Source organism: Dermacentor albipictus, chromosome 4 (assembly GCF_038994185.2).
Source record: "Dermacentor albipictus isolate Rhodes 1998 colony chromosome 4, USDA_Dalb.pri_finalv2, whole genome shotgun sequence".
NCBI classification, from domain to species: domain Eukaryota; kingdom Metazoa; phylum Arthropoda; class Arachnida; order Ixodida; family Ixodidae; genus Dermacentor; species Dermacentor albipictus.
The window spans coordinates 175,347,437-175,370,920 of record NC_091824.1 but is presented as its reverse complement, the minus strand read 5'-3'; the positions used below and the strand labels follow the sequence as shown (position 1 = coordinate 175,370,920).

General features: G+C 49.8%; 1 protein-coding gene across 1 annotated transcript in view; it reads left to right on the top strand.

Moving 5' to 3' along the window:
• Positions 1–238: 238 nt before the first annotated feature.
• The window catches only part of LOC135919829 (uncharacterized), a 44,418-nt gene continuing 21,172 nt past the window's right edge, over positions 239–23,484 (top strand). The window contains exons 1-2 of the mRNA XM_070537849.1: positions 239–1,825; positions 10,001–10,069. Of these exons, the coding sequence (XP_070393950.1) occupies positions 548–1,825; positions 10,001–10,069 (1,347 nt within the window). The 5' untranslated portion in view covers positions 239–547. The remainder of the gene's footprint in view (positions 1,826–10,000; positions 10,070–23,484) is intronic.

Below are 23,484 nucleotides of genomic sequence, written 5' to 3'. Positions count from 1 at the left end.
TTATACACAAAGTGTAATAAAATAAATGATGTTGCTGCGCAAATCGCAATTATCTGCGTTGAAACAATGATTCAGTATCGATGGCAATGTTGAAGCATAGCCTCCGAGATTTCCTCCGTGACGACACATCGTCTCGATCTCGAAGGCAACAAATCCATCAAGCTGTCACGAAGCGAGTAGTCGCAAATGGTGGCGATTCACCACTGGTTTGGCTCATTCCCTAAGGGAGGCCGCAAGGGGGCGCCGAGCAGCGCAGTACTGCTTGCATCGCGCTCTGCGTTTCGATGTGTTTTTGGTAGACTAGTGCATCCACCCACGGTACCGAGATACCAGTCGACTCGTGAAGATACAAGGAACACGGGTGTGCTGCCCACTTGGCCCTCGGTGACGCTCGTGAGGTCCAGCGATCCTACAAAGCCGGACTACGGGGCGGCGTCGGTGAACCGACGCCAGCTCGGCGTCGGTAACCCGACGCCAGCTCGGCGCAGCAGCCGGTGCTGCTCCGACGCGTGAGGAACGCGAACGGCAGCAACCGTTCTGCCTGGGCATGGCTACGGGAACGCTTAGCGAACTTCAGACGACGACGAGAATGCAAGGTGAGACAACACCAGCAGAAAACATGGATGCCACAAATGTAGACAGAACAGAAGACGGCATAACAGGCTCCGCTCGCCACAACGCCGGGGAACGCCAGCGGACGGACGACGACTGGCAGACAGTCCTGACACTACGGCAAAAGAAGCAGCAGGCTCGAGAGCGCAAGCGACAAACGGACTCAACGGGCAGCACTAACCCGGCGAAACTAAAGAAACGACGAAGAGGCATACCCAAACTTCCTCCTCTTCCTAAGGATGACTTCAAGATAGTTATCCGACCACACCAGGGACTGCCTTTGAAGACTATCAGCACGCCGGCCCTCGCCGAAGCGATCGTCATGGCCTGCGACTACCAAATAAGAGGTGAGCAATTTTTGCTCCGTATAAAGCCCGGCTCCAATATCGCCATACTTTCGACATCGAGTCAGGAGGTCGCGGAGCAGGCACGCCGAGTCCACTCCCTCACTATCAACGGACGTTCGCATGACGTTAACGTATACGCTGCCACCGGAGAGGAAGCTATCCGAGGAGTTATACACGGACTTCCACCCCGAACGCCACCGGAGACCATCATAGCAAACATACGTATACGGACTCAAGGCGTCGAACTTATCCAAGCAAGAATGATCGGAGAAACAAAGAGTGCCGCCCTTACTTTCTGCGGCCCGTCACTACCTCGGGTGGTGTACTACAACGGAGGCGAACTCCTGTGTCATCCTTACCGTGCTACTGTTCAGGTGTGCAAAACATGCCATGGAAAAGGGCATCGGACAGACGTCTGTCCACAGCCGGACCTGCGAGTGTGCCGAAATTGTGGACTCAGAAACCCAGTGGACGGACACCCGTGTGAGCCAAAGTGTGCCTCGTGTGAGGGTGCCCACGTCACCGGGGACCGCAGCTGCCAACGACGCCTCAAGCAACCGAAAAAACCTCAAGTCAGAAAGAGCACTGACAAGTGCAATGAAGGGCAGAAAACACCTCGCTGGTTCGCCTCAGAGGATGAGGAATCGGACTACATAAACGGCCATAGGAGCGACCAACGCGACCGACAGGGAAGGACGAGATCGCCATCTCCACACCGACTGAACGCTCGGTCCCGATCAGCGTCACCTCACCGGAGCAGATCCCGCTCTCGAGCACGAGAGCGCGTCCAGGGAGGAGAAGCAAGACAGACGCGACGATCATCCAGAGAAGCACCGAAGGCGGCCGGCGTTCTGTCAAATCCACAGGTAAGCTGGGCAGCGGTCGCGTCCTCCACAACCAAACCTATCACACAAAACGAGGAATACAAGAAAATAGTTGCCGAAAACAGACAACTTAAGGCAAGCTTGGATAGCATGAAAACTGAACTTGAAACACTTAAACGACAAATGGCAAGCATGATGACGCGCGGAGGAACCCATAAGACAAACGCACCCGCACAACTGTCCAACACACAGACGAACCCAACACAGACCAAACCACTATCACAAACGCAGCCTATATCACAGATGCCTGCACCCATCACTCATCTGGAAGGGAAACTAGACAATATGTGCGCACAAATGCAATTATTTTTTGCAGAGCTTCACAATCTTAAACGGTATGTCGACGACTCGCTCAAAGGAGCCAAAAAAACGCGAAAACGTCGTAGCAGCCTAAGCCCGGAGAACCGAGATCCAAAGGTCACCGTAACCACAGACACAGATCATTTCGAGAGCTCATACTCTGGCTAACTCCACACCTACACGCCAAGAGAATCTCGTAATTTGGCAGTGGAACTGCCGATCACTACATAACAAACATGCTGCACTTACACAATATATCAAGGCGGCGCTCGTCCCACCTGACATTATTTGTCTTCAGGAAGTGGGGAAAATGCGGATACCTATTGGGGGCTACCGTTTTTACAGCGATTCGAACTACCCTGAGGTGGCAGCATTGGCCCGCAAGGACCTCACAATCACTGTCGCCATAGCACCTGGCGTAGAAATCCACCACCAAATACTCACCATTTGGCCAGTTAAGAAGGGTCGTCCAAAGTGCCTGATAACCAACGTATATAGCCCACCTAGGGATAAGAGGGCCGATTTTTCATTAATTTTAAGTCACGTATCTACCTTGCTCTCAACGAAAGACCGACTAATCTTTCTCGGAGACTTTAACGCTTGGCACTCCGCATGGGGTTATCAACGCGACACCGCCAAGGGCTTCAATCTACTCCGAGAAACTCAGTCCCACGAACTTGTACTGATTACGCAGCCAGGCACTCCTACAAGGATGGGAAACAGCGTTGCCCGGGACACCACGCCAGACCTCACGTTTGTCAACAACGAGACGGGGGTCACCTGGTGTAACCTGGACGAAACGCTAGGTAGTGATCACTATCTATTGTGTGTCACTGTTAACACAGCTAACGTTCGACAGCCTCTAGGAGTCGCCAGGCTCACTGATTGGAAAAGGTACAGAGAACGACACCAGGCTGCATCCTCATTTCCAGCCACGGCCGCAGGTTGGACAGCTTTCCTCAAGGAGGCCCATGCTGCCACCACGAGAGAGATCAAGACCACAACGGAAGCACCAGCAGTAGACAGCCATCTCGCCCACCTCTGGGAGGCCCACAGAAGCCTCACCAAACGCTGGAAGCGGCAGCGGCGTAATCGCAAACTTAGGCGCCGAATAGCCCTGCTGGCAAACGAAGCTAACACCTATGCGCAGGAGCTGAATAATCAAAATTGGCGCGGCTTCTGCGACTCTCTCAGAGGCACCCTCAGCACCAAGAAGACCTGGGCCATTCTTCGGTGCATGTTAGACCCAACTAGCACGCGCACCGAGACGTCTAACGTCATGCGGCGGCTGTTAGGAGAATACAAGGGCTCAGAACAAGAACTACTCGAGCACCTAAAACGCACCTACACCGGCGCTGCCCAGACATCTTCAAGCGTTATGAGAGAATACCAAGGACAGGATAACTCGAGCTTGGACGCCCCCATCACCTTCTCGGAGCTCTACGCAGCAGCACAAACCTTCAAGAAGAACACGGCTCCTGGACCCGACCAAATCACCAACGCAATGCTGCGCAACCTTAGTGACGTAGCCCTACAGCACTTAGTCGACTTCTTCAATGAACAGGTCTGGCGACCGGATGGGAGACTACCGCGAGAATGGAAGCAGGCAGACATCGTGCTTATACCAAAACCGGGCAAGCCGCGCGAGCTCAACCATCTCAGGCCCATATCGCTCACGTCTTGCATGGGCAAGCTCTTTGAACGAGTAATTCTAACCCGACTCGAAGCCCACATCGAACGAAACTCACTCTTCCCTGAATCCATGTTCGGTTTCCGCAGGCGAATCTGTGCACAGGACGTCTTTCTTCTATTAAGAGATGAGGTGCTCGATCCTCCTCCGGGCAGCATGGACAGAATCCTGCTAGCACTCGACGTCCATAAGGCATTTGATAACATCTCACACACTACAATACTAGACGGACTGCGAGATGTCGGGTGTGGAGAAAGGGTATTTCATTACGTTCAGGACTTCCTGAGCAGCCGCTCCGCGAAAATAGGACTAGGTTCAGCACGTTCTGCTCTGTATCGCCTACCAGATAAGGGCACTCCTCAAGGATCCATATTGTCACCACTTCTTTTTAACGTCGGCTTACGTAGAATGGCCCTGGACTTACAGAAGAACCGGGACCTTGGCTGCGCCATATATGCAGACGACATTACACTCTGGGCCTGCAAAGGGTCCTACGGAAACCGACAAGACACGCTTCAACAGGCCATCAACACCATTGAAAGCTATATGAGGCGAGCAGGCATGAGGTGTGCTCCAGCGAAATCGGAGTATATTCATATTAGACCTAGACATACCCAAGCGACCAGGGCTCCGGATCTGCAGCTCACCTTAGAGGGAGAGCCCATCAAGAGGGCATCCCACCTGCGCGTACTGGGAATGTGCATTCAAGAAACGGGCAGCGTTAGCATAGCGCTCTCCAATCTCAGACGCACTGTTCGGAGCGTAACTGGGCTTATTAGCAGAGTTGCACGCAGCCGCGAAGGCATGACCGAAGCAGACACCATGCAACTAGTAAACGCCTTCGTCATTAGTCGTCTAACGTACGCCCTGCCTTTCCAAACCACGCGGCGTCACGACATCGAACATGCGGATAGGCTCATAAGAATTGCCTGTAAAGCAGCACTCGGCCTGCCTGAAAGCACAAGCACGATCCGACTGAACGAATTAGGAATGATGAACACTTTCGAGGAATATGCAGCGGCCACTCTAATGGCGCAGCGTGAACGGCTAAACACGACACCTCAGGGGCGCTCGGTTTTACAACGACTTAACTATCCACTGACACCACAATATTGTGGCAATGAAACAATCCTACTGCCATCTGAAATTCGAGAGCGAATCCACGTGGCGCCGATCCCCCGTCACATGCACCCAGTCCATCATGCGGCACGGAGACGCGCGCGGGCAGCCACCTTACTAAGGCGGCGAAGCGACCCGGATACTTACTTTACAGACGCGAGTTCGTATCACAAGAATACAGGGGCCCTCAATACATTTGCAGCAGTCGTGACTAGCCAAGGACGAACAACCGTAGCAGCATCTATACACACGAAATCGGTTGCAACGGCCGAAGCTGTGGCCATAGCCCTTGCTATACGCGCCGCGGAAGCTAAGGGCCAATCGGCCTACGTGCTGACAGACTCGCAGGACGCCTGCCGCCTTTTCCTTGGGGGGGCTTTACCGGGCTGCGTCTTCCGCATCCTAGGAACGAACCTCACCATGGATCATTGCGTGACCTGGTGCCCGGCGCACACAGGGATAGCGGGGAACGAACGGGCGGACCGCTTGGCTCGAGGCATGACAGGCCGAGCCGCGGGCCACACCGCCCGGGAGAACACCTCGACACCCGGTGCGCCAAGAGAAATCCTCGAGTTACAACGGCTAAGTAGGCGAACCAAAGCCCTTCCTCACCCAGGCCTAGACAGGAGGCAAGCACGGGACTGGCGCCGCCTGCAAACAAACACTTTCCCACATTTATACAGGCTACACAAAATGTACCCAGACAAATACAGCAACACTTGCCCGTGGTGCGAAGGAACACCGACATTGGAACACATAACATTCCAGTGCGTGTCACGTCCGGCGGCTGCCACCTCGCCGCTGCTAGACAACACTCTACATAACTGGTCGTGGGAGGCGCGACTCGCGGAAGTGGAATTGGGAAGCCAACTGGCGACCCTTGACCAGGCCCGGCGAGCCGCTGTAACCAGTGGGGCCCTGGAGGAGGGGCTCCACCCACCATAACCAAACAGTCTCTGTTACAATAAACGTTTACTCTCTCTCTCATTCCCTAAGTGCTCGTTGTTGCAGCCGCGCGAATGCAGTGGCAAAGCTGTGCTGCTTAACCAATGCGCTGAAGGTTACCTTACGCGGCAACGATGGCGCGAGAAGTGAACGGCATCAATCGACAAATGTTTTCTTCTGACGACGGGCAGGTCGCGCTTGCTGATGCGAACATGAGTCTGTATGAGTCGCGTCTCGGTCGCTATATATAGATGTGAAACCTGAATAAATCAAGCAGACTAAGAGACTATTTGTCTCCGCCCTGTTTCAAAGGTTTTTGGTGCCGATCATCATCATCATCATCATCATCATCAATGTAGTTGGTCGCGTGACCTCTGCCAATCGGCGTGTGGGCGCGCTTACACTGAATTTTGTTGCATATTTTGCCGTAATGTAATAGTGTAAATTTACGCGAGGTCGCCTTTCCGCAGGCTCTGTATTGTTGTGGTAGCTTGTGATGCCACGTAGTATAAATTTTGGTAAGGTCCAGTAGGATCCGTACATCGACGTACCGATAGGCTCGAAACAAAAGTTCAAGAACCGGTTACCTCTCAGTATTCTGGATGCTTCTGCATGCATTGAGGAAGACATGAAGCTACGCCGACGACAAAGGCGCTCTTTGTCCAGCCAGTTTCGATTTCAAGGAGCCTGCCAAGGGGAACTAATTGTTCGCGAAGCTCCCACATGAAATCCACTATTCAAAATTTGATCATTGGGATAGGTAGTGTCGAGCACGGGCACCAAAGTACTCATTTGCTGTAGCCACCTATTGCTGATAATTAGAAAGTTAATTAGCGTAACTTTGCTAATTACGTACGTAAGTGCGGCAATTGCTCTGTATCTAGAGGCCGCCAATCTGTGCAGTCGTATGGTAAACATAACATTACCGTGATTTATATTTTGCAAGTTTAAAAATTTGGTGCAGCGAAAAAGAAAAAGTACCCTGTAAATTGCCCAGTGGGATGAACCTCTTCTTTCCTTGGTAGTACAATGTTCAAGCTTTACACTGAATCACCTACACTCAATCTTTTTCAAGTCTTCCATTGCAGTTATAGCGCACATTGCAATATCCACAATGATTAAAATAAGTTGAACCTATCCGGAGATTGTGCATTTGGCGCTGCAGCGGCTCAATACAGCATTATTTTGCATTAATAACGCATTAGTGCATTATTTTGCAGTGGCCTTTATTCTGCACTTGAACGTACAACTGCCTGTGCAACAAATTTTTTAATAATGATTGGTTGAAGCTCTGGCCAGCTTAATAACGCCATTTCATGTTGTAGCCTAAACTAAGGGACCTAAACTTTTGTTTATTGTTTCGTGTAAATTGTATGTCGCCTGTTTAACTCGGTCCAGTTGTTGGCATTACACAATAGAAATTGAACAATATTTCATCAATAAAAAAATTATTGTGTAGTTGTCAATAAAAATTTTCTTGAACTATCATGGTGCTGGCTCAATGAATGTTGTAATTTTGTGGAGTTTCTATGGAATCAATGATAGTACAACAGATCAACAATGGAAATTCAACAACCATTTTTGTAAGATATATTTCCCTCCGGGACCCAACAGGACGGCTTGGTCGCTGGGCTTTGCGGCTCCATCCGCAACTCAACCGAATTCAGCAAACGATCGTGCGACGCATGCAAGCGGGGTCGCTAGCGAATCCAGTGCTCTTGCATAAGATGTTCCCAACAGAGCATGACACTTCATGCCCTTTTTGCAGACGGTCAAAAGGCACTCTAGCACACATCCTTGCAGAGTGCACTAAGCTCAAGAACCCCCCACCATCCCTACCCCCCACCCTCCCCAGCCCCAACCCCCCCGAGCGATGGGAGACCTTGTTGTCCAGCCCCGACCTAGCGACCCAGCTCGCGCTGGCGGCTAGGGGCCAGGAACGGGACCTGAGAATAAGGTTCCACCCCATCTGGTGCCAGCGCGCACCACCCGTCACTAAGGGCTCAGCACAAAAGTTGATTCTCTCTCTCTCTCTCCAGGAATTTTCATTTGTTGTCAACTATAAGTCTGGACGTCTGCACAAGGGCGCTGACTGTCTCTCGCGTCACCCGCCGTGGTTGCTCAGTGGCTATGGTGTTGGGCTGCTGAGCACGAGGTCGCGGGATCGAATCCCTGTCACGGCGGCCGCATTTCGATGGGGGCGAAATGCGAAAACGCCCATGTACTTAGATTTAGGTGCACGTTAAAGAACCCCAGGTGGTCGAAATTTCAGGGGTCCTCCACTACGGCGTGCCTCATAATCGGAAAGTGGTTTTGGCAGGTAAAACCATATAATTAAATTAAATTAAATTGTCTCTCGCGTCACCCCGTGGATCCTACCGATCCTGTTGCACGTGATCCGGCGACCTGCGTGATGGCTTTGACCGACATGCGCGCTGAACAACAACGCGACTCATCCTTACACTCCATCATCGCCGGAGTGCAATCTGGCAGCAGCGACGGCACGTGCCGCATGTTCGTGCTGCACGACGGCATCCTCTACCACCGCAATATCAACCTTGGCGGCCCATAGTTGCTCCTTGTCCTCCCTCTTGATCTGCGATCCGTCGTTCTCGAACAACTTCACGATGCACCGACGGCGGGACGCCTTAGAGTTCTGCGTAAATACGACCGTTTACGACGCCGGTTCTTCCGGTCGGGTCTCTACCGATCTTTGCGTTGTTATGTCGCAACTACGAATTGTATGAGCGCCCGAAGAAACCTCCCTTGCCACCTGCCGGACGACTCCATCCAAGTGACGTTACCTATGAACCGTTATTTCGCGTAGGCCTGGACCTGCTTGGCCCTTTCCCGAAGACGACTACAGGGAATAAGTGGATCGCCGTCGCTACTGATTAGGCGACACGCGTATAACAAAGGCGTTGCCGATTATTTGCGCAACAGACGTCACCGATTTTCTGCTCCACGACGTCATTCTCCATCGCGGTGCCCCTCGATAGTTACTTACAGACCGCGGCCGCTCGTTCTTGTCTCGAATTGTCGACGACCTCCTCCGCCTTTGTGCCACTGAGCACAAGCTGTCCACCGCCTACCACCCATAAACGAATGATCTTACGGAACGCCTCAACCGAGCAATCACAGAGATGCTGTCCATGTACGCCTCCAACGATCACCGCGACTGGGACGCCACGCTGGCCTACGTGACGTTTGCGTATAACTCGTACCGATATGACACCGCAGTATATTCGCGCTTTTATGTTTTGTATGGTCGCGACCCCACTTGCCGTTTGACACCATCCTCCCTTCTGGGTCACGAGTTGCAACTGAGTACGCTCGGGATCGATCGCGCTCACATGGCACGTCAAGTCGCCCGATCTCGTTTATTAGCCTAGCAGCATATACAAAAAAGAGCGTGGTGATCGGTGCCATCGCGATGTTAAGTTCGCGCCAGGTGCTTGGGTGCTCCTTCGGTCACCATGTCGTCGGGTTGGCCTCTCCCAGAAGCTTCTCTTTCGCTACACAGGGCTTTATGACGTCCTACGTCAAGTTAACGACGTCAATTAGGAGATCGCGCCGTTACCGTTTGATGCATCCTCAAGTCCGCCGCCTGTTGGCGTAGTGCACGTTTCGCGGCTGAAGCCATACTTCGCTCGCAATTCTTCAGCTACCATGCGTCGAGCCGGCGCTTCACCACCCGGGGTGCTGTTACGGGAGGATGAAAGATTCAACACCCAACATCCTCGTAATGACATGATCCTCTTCAACGTGGTCGTTGTCGTGCTCCTGTCGTCATACACACGTAGTACGTTCACGTGACACACTGGGCTACTCAATGTACACAAACACGTCCACCTGGTGACGCTTTTCGGAACTGCTAACAACGCCGAATAGCCATATAGGTGCCCACAAAATGCTTCGCAGTACCTAGAGTCCCACAGTACGGGGGATCTGTGCAGTGTTATCTCTCAATTTATATGCTATTTTCGCCTTTCCTTGAATATCCGAGTAGCCTGACGTCGCATGCATTTTTTTCATTTTCAGAGGCCTAATACTCATTCGTATTTCACTGCTGCCGCCTTTTTTATCCTTTTTTTTTTCTCAAGGTGGCCGAGATGAAGTGGACACTGCGATCTCTGCCATTTCAGGGCCACCCGGATGAATTCGCAAGAGATGTAAGTGGCTCGATGGATATTACTGTGAGCACCTGGGCTCTATAAGGCACCAAGCCTTTCTTATTGGCTCAGCTGCCATTGTTTCCTCTGCATCTATTTGAAGAGACAATCATCACGTGACAAAGCAACACCGAAAGCCCTTGCACTCCGCTATTACCAGAACCACTTTAATTGGTACGTCAGCCACTCCACATATTTTGAAATAAAAGATGAAAAAGAAAACAAAAGGCAAAGGCTGGTGATCATATTCTTGTGATATTTTGGTGTAGTTATTTGGATAGATGCGAGTATGAAGAAAAATTAGTTTTACTAATAACTATTGAAAATACTGTCAATAATGCAAAGAATCGGACTTATTAGGCCCCACGTTCGGGGCTACATAAATCGTAGAGAGCAGTTTCGCAAGGAACGCTACCTCTGCAACAGATTAGATTGTGTGCATTTTCTCCTTAAGCAGAATAAAGTTGAAGTGAATACGAACGCTGGAATCCCCGACACCCATCCATGCTACCTTGCCGTGTTGCGGCTTATGCTATGTGTTTCTAGGTTGGTTTGTTTTCGAATATGGTACTTGCGAAGCCAGGTTCTACTTCTGTGGACATGATTCCTTTGAATCTCTCGTTCGTAGTCAGTGAAAAGCCTGAAATGAGCGAAGCCTCGCTATGCTAATGCGTCCCTCCACTCGACAACTAACTTCGACGCGCGAAGGTGGATGACAACGCTGCCTCTCGACTGAAGCAATCACTGCGCATCGATGGCACTTCATGGCGTATCTTGAGCTAGCCAGAATTTTGTAACAAGGCCCTCTCGGCGCCTGTACTCGCCTGCACTGGAAGTGATGCACAAGCGATCGTGCCGCAACCGGTGGAGTGGATACAAAGGTTCGAGCCGAAGCCGGTGTGAGGATTTCGGCGCATGGGTGACGCTTCTGCGCTGACTGGCAGCACCTTTTCTTACCCCGTTCGGTTGTCTAAATGATGCCCCTAAACGCGTCACGGTCAGCGTTAGAGTGTGTGATTTTTGTGACAAACCGTTCGCCCATAATCCTCAAAGACGAGTAATTTATATTCCGTGCATATATGGGCGACCGGCACCAAGTATGCCATGCACCCAGTGACCGCAGCGCGAATGAAATGCGTGAAATGAAATGCGTGAAAGTGCGTGTTTTCCAACAGGCGCGCCGAATCAAATTTTCTCATGTGTGGTGCCTTGTTGATCACGTGGTTCTTCTTTATGCCTTTTGTATCAGGTACAGTCGTTTCACGAAATCCTGGACCCGTCAACCATGTTTCTTAGAGCCCATGGTTTCTTCCGTGTAAACATGGTGCAGATGATTTCGGTAGGTACGCGCTCTTGGCATAACCTTATGCACATGACGGGAGCTCAGCGTTCTACCGTCTCGGATAAAACATGCAAACATACAATAAAGTATATCAAAGCGCCACTCTGAAACTCTTGGAGCAAGCTTATGGGAATGTGGTGAGTGCGACAAGGACCCCATTGGTGTAAATTTATGTCGTTGCTTCCTTCTTCGTTAGCCCCCCGCTGCACTTGTTAGGCGTCGATAACTGTACTTATCTTCGCCACCGGATACCTCGTGTACTTACGATGAATGTCTCTGGCGATTAAATATAGGAAATAGGGTACCAAATGGCAATTTTAACTGATCAAGTTTCATGCGCTGTTGCGGCGGAGATCGAAATTTGCGCTATCATGGTCAATATTTCACCAAATATCACTAATCAATTTCGCTGTTAATTTTGCACAAAAAACCAAGTATGTCATTTCTCCATATGGCTACTGTTTAGCAATATTGATTACTTTCTTGTGAATATGCTATGCGTGTTGTGCTCGTTTCACTTTATTCCCTTATTCCTCTTCATTTTTTTTTTCGCTTCGATAAGTTAAAAAACTTCGTATTTTACCCATTAGGAACCACTGTGCGTGCGTGCGTGTGTGCGTGTGGGCGCGTGCGTGCGTGTGTTTCTTTTCTTTTTATTTCCATTTAAAACAAGTTGTCCTCCTGCTAACTCATTGTTACGCAATTTTGTTGCAACTACGCCTAACAATAAGTGCGACACTCGCATGGCATGACGAGTTCAACTTCCTGAACAGCTAATATTGCCAATATTTCATGCGTTTCTGGTTTGTTCTTCTCGTAGACTTTTCAAACAAACTTACTAGAGAGTACTCTGGGGCTGCGATGGTTCAGTGACTTGAGAAGTTCTTGTTGCTTTGTTTACTGCGATTTATCTGCCGTACATATGTGCCCCAATTTCGAAGCAATCTATGCATTTCTCCAGACGCAGAGGGCAATAAGATTCGGCATACATGCATAATCACTACGTATTGTAGCGTTCATATAACGCAACATCTTGTTGCTATTTATCGGTTTACAAACCCGCAAAGCCAGGTCTGAAGTCAGGAGGACGACGTTTAGGCACATCCATGCACTATCAATCCCAAGCTTGTTGAACCGCCGTGCTTGCAGCACCCGCTGGCGGAGTTCCGTTTGGTAATTTTTGTATATCTCTGCCATTGGCGTTTAACGGCAGAGATATGACACGCTTGCGCACCGTTTGCGTGTGTGAGTAGCGATAAAAGGTTTCGTGTAAGGCGTACTCGTGATTTCCCGGTGCGCGCGCGAATCTGTAACTCTCCTTTATGTATTGGTGTGGTTCAACGAAAATTCCGGTTGGGATCGATGTGCAGTTCTGTCGCTTCTGCTTCATACCTGTGCGGGTCGACGGTTGCGCTTTCAAAAAACGTCAGTCGCGATGAACATCGACCGACAGAAAGCTGAGCTAGTTGGTAAGGATTCATTATGCAAAATAGAAGTGAGGCGTGCAGACAGGACACAAGAGTAGAGAAACACGAACGCCGACTATCCTGGATAGTCGGCGTTCGTGTTGTCCACTTCTCTACTCTTGTGTCCTGTCTGCATGCCTCCCTTCTATTTTGCATAATGAACATCGACCAACTGGCGGACCATCTGGCCATCTTGTTGCATTGTGTTTTGCGAACTGTGGCAAACTGCGGCTCGGAAAACTGTTCCCAGGAACAGTAGTGCATTTCACGGCAGATTTTGTGTCTGCATATCCCACAGCTGGCGCTAGACACGAAGTATCTAGCAAAAGGTTGTCCTTTGAGTACTGGCCAACGTTTTGTACTGGCTAGCTTACTTCATTTGTGCAATTGCAAATTGTTCCAAAAGTCAACTATTCAATAAATTATGTATAAAATGCAGTAACTAGTAATCGCATCTTAATAATCGTATAGTGACAAATATTATCGCATAAATTGATGTCGACTTCCCTATTTAGACAGTTGTTGAAACGCACGACGTATTATTATTCACCCGTATAGTCATATTGAAAAGGCCTAAATGTTAAAACAACATTCCGCTGCTGTGGTAGTCCAGTGACTATGGCATTACGCTGCTATAAGCTCGTGGTCGCGGGTTCAATTCGACGGCTGCGGCAGCATTTCGATGGGAGCTATAAACTGAATAACGCTCGTGCGATTAGTTTTATATGCGCATCTAAGAACGCCATGTGGTCAAAGTTAAACCGTAGTCACCTACTAGGGCATACATCATAATGAGACCGTAGTTTTCAACTTCAACTTGAACTTTATTAATTCTCCTACTATACACTAGAAACGTCCTCCTAGGCTAAAAGCTGCCATAAACAACTTGACTGGATCCAAGGAGCATATAAAGCCCCAAAATTTATTTTTAGACAACATCCGTAATAAAGCTATCGCCAGAAACTGATGGCCCACACCCACAAACATGCGTTGGAAATGTATGCACGCATCCCTTCACTTTCATTTTTCTTCTATTTCAGATGTGTGCAGCGGTGATAACATACACTGTTATCCTTATACAAACAAGTCAAAGTGTCAAGGGTTAACGTCGGCAAGCTTTAGATGTTCCATTAAGAAAAATAAAAGCCGCACGTACATGTGCTATCTTTCCGTTTCATTTTCTGATTGTATACCTCACAGAAACAAAATGGAGTGCCTGAATAGATGATTTTTGCATGCTTCCATTCAGTTGTGGCTAGCTAGGCGACTTTCTCCTCTTAATCGGCAGTTATTTGCCAGTGCCTTTCAGTTGCTTTTATGTAATTGTTCCTTCAATGGTGCTTGAATTTGTTTCGCATAAAATTTAAGCTCTATATAGTGCCTCACAAAGAGCTACATTGACCAGTATTCGAAACCGATGTCTCCTTCGTGCTCGGACATCCCAGATCACCTAGTTCGCTGCCATCAACAGCAAAGGCGTGCTGTCACGCCTCTGTTGTACAGCGACAAAGAACGGAAACAGTGACTGTGCAAAGAACAAGGCAACGATGCGTCGGTTTCTCTTGATCGCCTCCCATTCTCTGCGCTATTTCCGTTTTAGAGGGACACTAAATGTTACTATGAAGTCAAGTTAAAGTGATAAAACAACGCTCTAGAACGTCTAAGGCGCCAATATAATCGTGAACAGAGCTTTAGCAACCGAGAAATTGAGGTAAATGCATGACACGATTTGAGACCCCCCAGCGACATTTCGGTACTAGCCCGATGAAGAAGGCACTCCTCATCATAATTTATGTCACTAGTACTCAACTACTCGTATTAAAAAGATCATTTCATTAGGTTATAGGACGGAAGAAAATGCTGCTTTTCTACTTCTGTTCGATTCTAAGAAAAAATTACATTTTGACGTTACCCTTCAGTAGTATGTGTGGTCGAAAGGTTTTGTTTTCGCTCGACTCTGCGCGCTTGACTCAGCGCCGCGCGCGCTTTGGAGTTTCAGTTGTCTCGTTATCGTGTCGTGCTGCGCTAGTTCTGCTGGCTCGCGAAACTTGCATTTGGAACAAGCACCGAGAATGCCACGTCCATGTGGTGCCGTGGGATGCCGTGCGAACGGTACGCGGAACTTAGCCAAGGGAAGTTGCAGCGGCGAATCCAACGTTACCTATCACTGTGTGCCAACGAATGAACCTCTCTGTTCGAAGTGACTAAGTGCCGTACCTCTGCCACAGCGCGTTGGCAAAGAGCCGAAAAATCGCGTAGTGTACTCACTGCACTTTTATCCAGAGGATAACGAGCTCAACGCCGACTTACTGAACTCGTGTGGAGTGCCTTTCAAAGCAATGCTTTCCCGTAGCGCTGTTCCGTCGGTCTTGCCTGCATTCTCCAAAGCGCAAGAACAACTGCAGGTCGAAGACGGGGCGGTGAGTGTGGCATTTGGTTTTCACGAAGGAAAAGCCACAAATGTTCGAATATTTACAGCCAAGACATACAGTTGCCGTCGTAGTAGTACGCGCTTAAATCAGTGCTTAAATCGCTGAAGTGGAGAACAGCATCGCGAGCCAATGTGTCGTTGTCAGGGACGTCCATTGCAACGAGCGTCAAAGTTCGCGTCATAAAATAAAGAACCACCTTATCGTCGCACGCTTCCTTTTCCGCTAGCCACCATAGTTCCGTTTTCGCGCTGCTGTCGGCTCTGTCTTGGCGTTTTTTTCCGGCCGCGTGTTTGCGTCTTGAGCAGAAAAGCCGTAGCGCCGTCTGCGGTCGCCGTTTTACTCACAAATGGCACAACGTCACTATGAAACCGTGACGTCACCACTCCTAGATCAGGGGCCGCGCGATTTCAACTGCGGTAGACCTACGCTCTACCGCCGGCGCCGGTGTAGCGGTGGCGTAGAGGTAGAACACCCGCCTGGCGTGCAAGCGGTCCGTGGTTCGAATCCCGGTGCCGCGCAAGTTTCCAGCGGATTGAAAATTTTTTCTTTAAATCCGCGTGTTGATAAAATTGCATAAACAAGCCTGGAGTGTGGCCTGATCCCGGTGACCAGAACCGGTAACGCACTCCCTCACCAGAGCAGGATTGGCCACCCTGGTGCAGTACTTGGCCACAGCCTCCTATATGAACACAACAATCAAACCCCGGCTCACAGTCCCCAGCAGCTCCGAAGCAACTGACCACGGTGGCGGTCAGATCTGCGACGCAGCAGAGGGTGCTAAGAATCCCTGGCTCCGGACAGGCCGCCATTGGAATATGAACCTGGCAACGTTTAACGCTAGAACCTTATCCAGCGAAGCGAGTCTAGCAGTGCTATTGGAGGAATTAGAGGGCAGTAAATGGGATATAACAGGGCTCAGTGAAGTTAGGATGCCAAAAGAAGCATAGAGAGAGAGAAAACAAGGGTAGGAAAGGCAGGGAGGTCAACCAGAACAGCATCCGGTTTGCTACCCTACACTGGGGGAGGGGAAAGGGGAATAGAAAGCGGAAGAAAGGGAGAGAGTAAACACTGAGTTCGTGTGGGAGGGACACCAAACACAAGGACACTATAGACGGTCTGTTAAGCCCGTGCACTTCAAGTACTGCACTAGTGCACGAATCGCTTTTCGAGCCAGCGAAGGGTGTGGCCACGGTCCGAGTATCTTTGACTCGGTGAAAGGTCTCGAGTCCAGTCTGTGTAAAGTTGCCCGCAGAGAGAGGCGTTGGACTTCGTAGCGAGGGCAGGTACACAATAGGTGCTCGATGGTCTCGTCGTACCCACAGGAGTCGCACATCGGGCTCTCGGCCATTCCCATACGGTAGGAATATGCGTTCGTAAACGCCACTCCCAGCCACAAGCGACACAACAAGGTTGCTTCGCCGCGGGAAAGGCTAGATGGCGGTTGTAGCCGTAGCGTGGGGTCCAGTTTACGTAATCTGCAATTGAAGCCACTTGAAATCCAGAGATCTTGGGACTTCTTGCGCGCAAGTCGGCGAAGTTCTCTGGCAGCGTCCGACCTCGCCAAAGGTGTTGGGCGCGTCTTGGTATCCTCGTGGGCACACCGGGCAGCCTTGTCAGCTAGGTTGTTGCCGACGATGCCACAGTGAGCAGGGATCCACTGAAATATAATGTGGTGTCCTCTTTCCAGAGCATGATGGTGCAGTTCCCTGATTTCAGATGTCATTTGCTCGTAAGTTCTGGGACGTAATGCGGACTTGATGCTGTGAAGGGCTGCCTTAGAGTCACAAAATACGACCCATTTCTCTGTTGGCTCTTCGGTGATGTACATCATAGCGGCATGGAGAGCTGCAAGTTCTGCCGATGTAGATGTAGTCGTGTGCGACAATTTGAATTTAGCTGTAACGTTCTTGGCTGGAATGACGAATGCGGCAGTTGAGCTGGTAGGTGAGGTCGAACCATCAGTATATATATGTATGCGGTCATCATACATCTGGTGGATTAATAGGAGCGTAAGTTGCTTCAGAGCCGGCGATGGATGATTGGACTTTTTTGTAAGGCCAGGAATAGAAAAATTCACTTGAGGTGGTCGCAGGCACCACAGGGGAGAGGAAGGCTTCGCCGCCGGTGTAAAAGATACCGGTATGTACTCTTGATGAGCGCTAATCACTCGTGAAAAGGTCGCTTGAGGTCTGTCTGCTGGTAGGGAGGCCAAATGATGGTCGGGGATCCTTGACAGATGGCGAATGTGCGCTCTGAGAGAGTCGACAGCTACATGAGTCTGGATTGTATGGTCTCCTGCGATGGCGATTGTTGCTGCGGTTGAAGTGCACCGAGGCAGCCCTAAACACGTGCGTAGGGCTTGACCTTGTATGCTCTCCAAGGCGCGAAAGTTCGTCTTGCATGCACTTGACAATACTGGTAGGCTGTAACGTAGGAGTCCGAGAAACAAAACTCTGTACAGTTGCAACATAGAATGGACTGGTGTACCCCAGTTTTTCCCGCATAGAAATTTGAACACCTGAGCAATGGCGACGAGCTTCTTCTTCAGATAGGCGCAGTGAGGGCTCCACGAGAGGTTGCGGTCAATGATGACGCCCAGAAAGCGATGCGTCTTAACATAGGATATAGCTTGACCATCGATGGTAACAGGATACGATGACATTTGTTTCCGCGTGAAACCAAGTAATGCGCACTTTTCCGTAGACACACTGAGGCCTTGTTCTCGGAGGTAAGAAGCCGTCATGGTTGCCGCCCGCTGAAGCCTGGCTCTTAGCTGAGGGCGAGTCACCGCAGAGGCCCAGATGCAAATGTCGTCGGCGTATATTGAGACATGTACTGTCTGCGGTAGGGAATCCGCTAGTCCTACCAGGACGAGGTTGGACAAAATAGGGCTCAACACTCCACCCTGCGGCACACCACGGCAGGTGTAATGGTCTGAAGTTGGGCCGTCTTCGGTCTGTAAGAAAAAACGCCTGTCAGTCAAATAGTCCCGAATCCATTGATACATCCGGCCACCAGCTCCAACAGCCTCTAGTGAGTTTAGTATGGCCTCATGGGCGACGTTGTCGTATGCTCCTTTTATATCCAGAAAAAGTGCCGCAGAAAGGCGCTTGAGACTTTTTTGATTTTGGACCCATGTTATGATGTCAATGACGTTGTCGATGGACGTGCGACCTCGACGAAAGCCTGTCATGGCGTCCGGATAGATGTTGAATCGCTCGAGGTACCATTCCAATCGAGCAAGAATCATTCTTTCCATCACTTTGCCGACGCAGCTCGAAAGCGCAATCGGACGATAGGATGAGATCTCAAGCGGAGACTTTCCAGGTTTCAGAATGGGGATCAAGCGGCTCGATTTCCATTCTTTAGGAACTGCGCCATTCTGCCAAGACTCATTGTAGTACTTGAGCAGCTCATCACGTGCGTCATGTCCAAGGTGGCATAGGGCAGCATACGTGATGCCATCAGGTCCTGGTGACGAAGAACGCCTGCAGGTCGCCAACGCAGCATCGAGCTCTTCGAGGGAAAATAGCACGTTTATTTCTGGTACACGTGCCTCAGGGATGTCATTCAATGCTGCGTCAGTAATGATGGCCACGGACCCAGCAACCCGTGCACAGAACTCTTCAGCCACTTGAAGTTCCGAGCGGAGTTGGTAGAGGGCCAGAGCAGCGAAGGGCTTCCTTTGATGCGGAGATGAGCGAAGACCCCTAACCGTTCTCCATATGTGCGAGAGCGATTTTCTGGGATCAAGTGACTGACAGAATGTTTTCCATCGCTTATCTTCCAATTTATCCATGCGACGCTGGACTTTCTTTTGTATGCGTCGTGAAGCCCTCAGATCCAAGACGGACTTCGTGCGCCGATACCTCCTCTCCGCCTGTCGGCGTGCCGCACGCAGCCTCTCAAGTTCCATGTCCAAGTCTGTTCGCCTTGTTGACCTTGTAAGCGAGCAGATGGATGTTTTCATTGCCTCTGCGATTGCTTCTTCGATGGTGTGTGAGAGGCCTTCCCGACATGTGTCATCCATATCCTTCTTAAATTTTGACCAATCAACTGTACGCAAGACGGTAGAGGAGCGTTGCTCAACTCCTCTAATCTTTATGTATGTTGGAATATGGTCGCTTCCATGTGTTTCTATGTCCGTAAACCATTGGACGCTTGAGGCAAAGCGCCGTGACACCAAAGTTAAGTCCAGGCAGCTACTGTAGGTCGTGCCTCGCAGAAATGTAGGGCTGCCGTCATTCACACAGCACAAATCATGGTCAGCAGCAAAGGAGGCAAGGCGCCTGCCTTTGGAGTCAATTTTAGTGCTTCCCCATAGCTGGTGATGCGCGTTGAAGTCACCTGTGATAATCCAGGGGCCATTGTTCATCAGTAATATTTTCTTTAGTCGTTCGCCGTCAAAGTGACCCGCTGGGGATATGTAGGCTCCAATTAGTGTAAATGACACATTCTTCTTTTGGACATTTAGGCAGACATATTGGTTGTCGTCATGAGGCTCTATCGCGTTTGCGACGTATGTTAAGTCCGTGCGGATGTAGATGATCACCTTCGTGCTCGCACCGCATGTGGACGAGACGAAAGATTCATAACCGGACAGTCTGAGTGGAGTTGACGTATTTGGTTCGCAAATAACCAGTATGGGGAAGCGATGTGTAAAAATGAATTGGCGAAAGTCTGATATACGGGTCCTTAGACCCCTGGCATTCCATTGAAAGATCGACGCACTTTTGAGTTCAGTGCGGAAGGGGACTGTTGGTCGAGCCATGATGCTTAAACGATGCTAGCAAGCACTGGATTTAGTGCATCCAGTATTTGCAGAGCGCTTCGAGCTGCTGGTGTTTGCAGCTTGTTCAGTATAATGCGCATTGTATTAATTAGCGATTGCAGCATATCAGCCACTTGCCTGTCTTGGTCGCACAAATCGCCGGCAGTAGACGTCTGGAGTTGTCCAGCGAAAGTTTGCTGTGTTTCTGTAGGTGAATGTTGTCGTTTCGGTAGAGCCGGCCAAGATTCGGCAGATGTGGTCTTCTCAGTAGACTGGCTCTTCGCGGTCCTTTCCACATTGTCTGGCCTAGGTGGTGGAATAGGAGGTGGTGTTGTAGGAAGTGGCATGCGCCTTCCTTGAGGAGACTTCCTTGAGGAGCGCCGGCGACGTGAACGTCGCTTCCTGATTTTATCGGCGGCTTCGCGATGAGATGAATGATCTCTCGCCATCTCTTTCAAGATCGCCATTTCCTTCTTAATATGTGGGCATGCCTTCGATGAAGCTTCATGTGATCCTCCGCAGTTTGCACACTTCACTACAGTCGCGCCACATTTATCTGCAGCGTGGGGCTCACCGCAGCGGGGGCATGCTGCCTGATTTTCGCAGACGCTGCTCACGTGTCCCAGTTTCATGCATTTGCGGCACTGAAGAGGTTTCGCAATGAAAGGCCGCACTGCATGTCTGAAGTGGCCCACCTTAACATGCGAGGGTATATATTTGCCCTTGAATGCTATTTTCACGCAGCGTGAACTGCCTAGCCGCTTAACATCAACGATGACCTCATCATTGGCTGGCTTGATAAGAATCGGCAAGTCGTTGTTAAGGATGGCGACGTCTACGTCGTAGATAACGCCAGTGACTACGTCAGATCCCAGAGGGATGTAAGAGCGCACCTGAATGCCATCGAGGTCCGTTACGCTGCGTAGAGTGGTCAAAGCAGCCGCATGCTGGACATCAACCGCCAGAAGATTTTTTCGGGTGTTCACTCGAATGTCCGATATTTCATTTGGTATCAGGGCTTCCAGTGACATCGACACAGATTGCCTGTTAAGTAGCTTCATGTTGACGTTGGGAAGCAGGGGCACGAATATGATGGTATTGGCGTCCGGCCTCTGCGTCTGTCTCACTGTTTGCGTGCTTGACGATGAGGACGTCCTGGTGTTCCTTCTCTTCGCTCTGCGGCTCTGCACAAGCTGGAAGTCGTCATCGGAAGTGTCCTCACTGCTGAGAGAGTAGACATGGGTGTCCTCGCTGTCGGTGTCGCTCTGCTGACCGATCCGCTTCCTGGAGGCGGCCGCCACTGACGCCGCCGTCGCCGGCAGACGTACGGGGTCGTCCACTTCCATTACGACCGAGCAGGGAGCGACGACCAGCGGATGAACTTAGGTTTTCACAGAAATAAACCGGAGCTAGAAAGAACAGCTCTGTATCAAAAGACACTTCGTCGTCTTTAGCATAGACAGTGCTAAAAAGCGGGCATGTCCTGTGCTACCAGGGCTTAGCGGAAAGACGAGAACTAGGAGTCGGATTCCTGATTAATAAGAATATAGCTGGTAACATACAGGAATCCTATAGCATTAACGAGAGGGTGGCAGGTCTTGTTGTGAAACTTAATAAGAGGTACAAAATGGAGGTTGCACAGGTATACGCCCCTACATCCAGTCGTGATAACCAGGAAGTCGAAAGCTTCTATGAAGACCTGAAATCGACAATGGGTAAAGTCAAAACAAAATACACTGTACTGATGGGCTACTTCAATGCAGCGGTAGGCAAGAAGCAGGCTGGAGACAAGTCAGTGGGGGAATATGGCATAGGCTCTAGGTATCGCAGGGGAGAGTTTGTTAGTAGAGCTTGCAGAACAGAATAATATGCGGATAATGAATACCTTCTTCCGCAAGCGGAATAGCCGAAAGCGGACGTGGCGGAGCCCGAACGGCGAAACTAGAAATCAAATAGACCTCATACTCTGCGCTAACCCCGGCATCATACAATATGTAGACGTGCTCAGCAAGGTGCCCTGCAGTTACCACAGGATGGTAAGAACTCGAATTAGCCTAGACCTGAGGAGGTAAGGGAAGAAACTGGTACATAAAAAGTCGATCAATGAGTTAGCGGTAAGAGGGAAAATAGAGGAATTCCAGATCAAGCTACAGAACAGGTACTCGGCTTCAACACAGGAAGAGGACCTTAGTGTTGAAGCAATGAACGACAGTCTTGTGGGCATCATTAAGGAGTGTGCAATAGAAGCTTACTGTCAGTTGCCTACAAAGTATTTACTAAGGTAATCGCAAATAGAATCAGGAACACCTTGGACTTCTGTCAACCGAAGGACCAGGCAGGATTCCGTAAAGGCTACTCAAGAATAGACCATATTCACACTATCAATCAGGTGATAGAGAAATGTGCGGAATATAGCCAACCCTTATATATAGCTTTCATTGATTACAAGAAAGCGTTTGATTCTGTCGAAACCTCAGCAGTCATGGCGGCATTACGGAATCAGGGTGTAGACGAGCCGTATGTAAAAATACTGAAAGATAGCTATAGCGGCTGCACAGCCACCGTAGTCCTCCATAAAGAAAGAAACAAAATCCCAATAAAGAATGGCGTCAGCCTGGGAGATACGATCTCTCCAATACTGTTCGCAGCGTGTTTAGAGGAGGTATTTACAGGAGACTTGGATTTGGAAGAATTGGGGATAAAAGTTAATGGAGAATACCTTAGTAATTTGCGATTTGCTGATGATAATACCTTGCTTAGTAACTCAGGAGACCAATAGCAATTCATGCTCACTGACCTGGTCAGGCACAGCAGACGGGTGGGTTCCAAATACTAATCTGCAGAAAACTAAAGGACTGTTTAACAGTGTCGGAAGAGAACAGCAGTTTACTACATGTAGCGAGGCACTGGAAGTGGTAAGAGAATACATCTACTTAGGACAGGTAGTGACGGCGGATCCGGATCATGAGACGGAAATAATCAGAAGAATAAGAATGGGCTGGGGTGCGTTTGGGAGGCATTCTTTGATCATGAACAGCAGGTTGCCATTATCCCTCAAGAGAAAAGTATATAACAGCTGTGTCTTACCTGTACTCACGTACGGGGCAGAAAGCTGGAGGCTTACAAAAAGGGTTCTAATTAAGCTGAGGACGACGCAACGAGCTATGGAAAGAAGAGTGATAGGTGTAACACTGAGGGATAAGAAAAGAGCAAATTGGGTGAGGGAACAAACGCGAGTTAATGAGATCTTAGGTGAAATCAAGAAAGAGAAATGGGCATGGACAGGACATGTAATGAGGAGGGAAGATAACCGATGGTCATTAAGGGTTACGGACTAGATTCCAAGGGAAGGGAAGCGTAGCAGGGGGCGGCAGAAAGTTAGGTGGACGGATGAGATTAAGAAG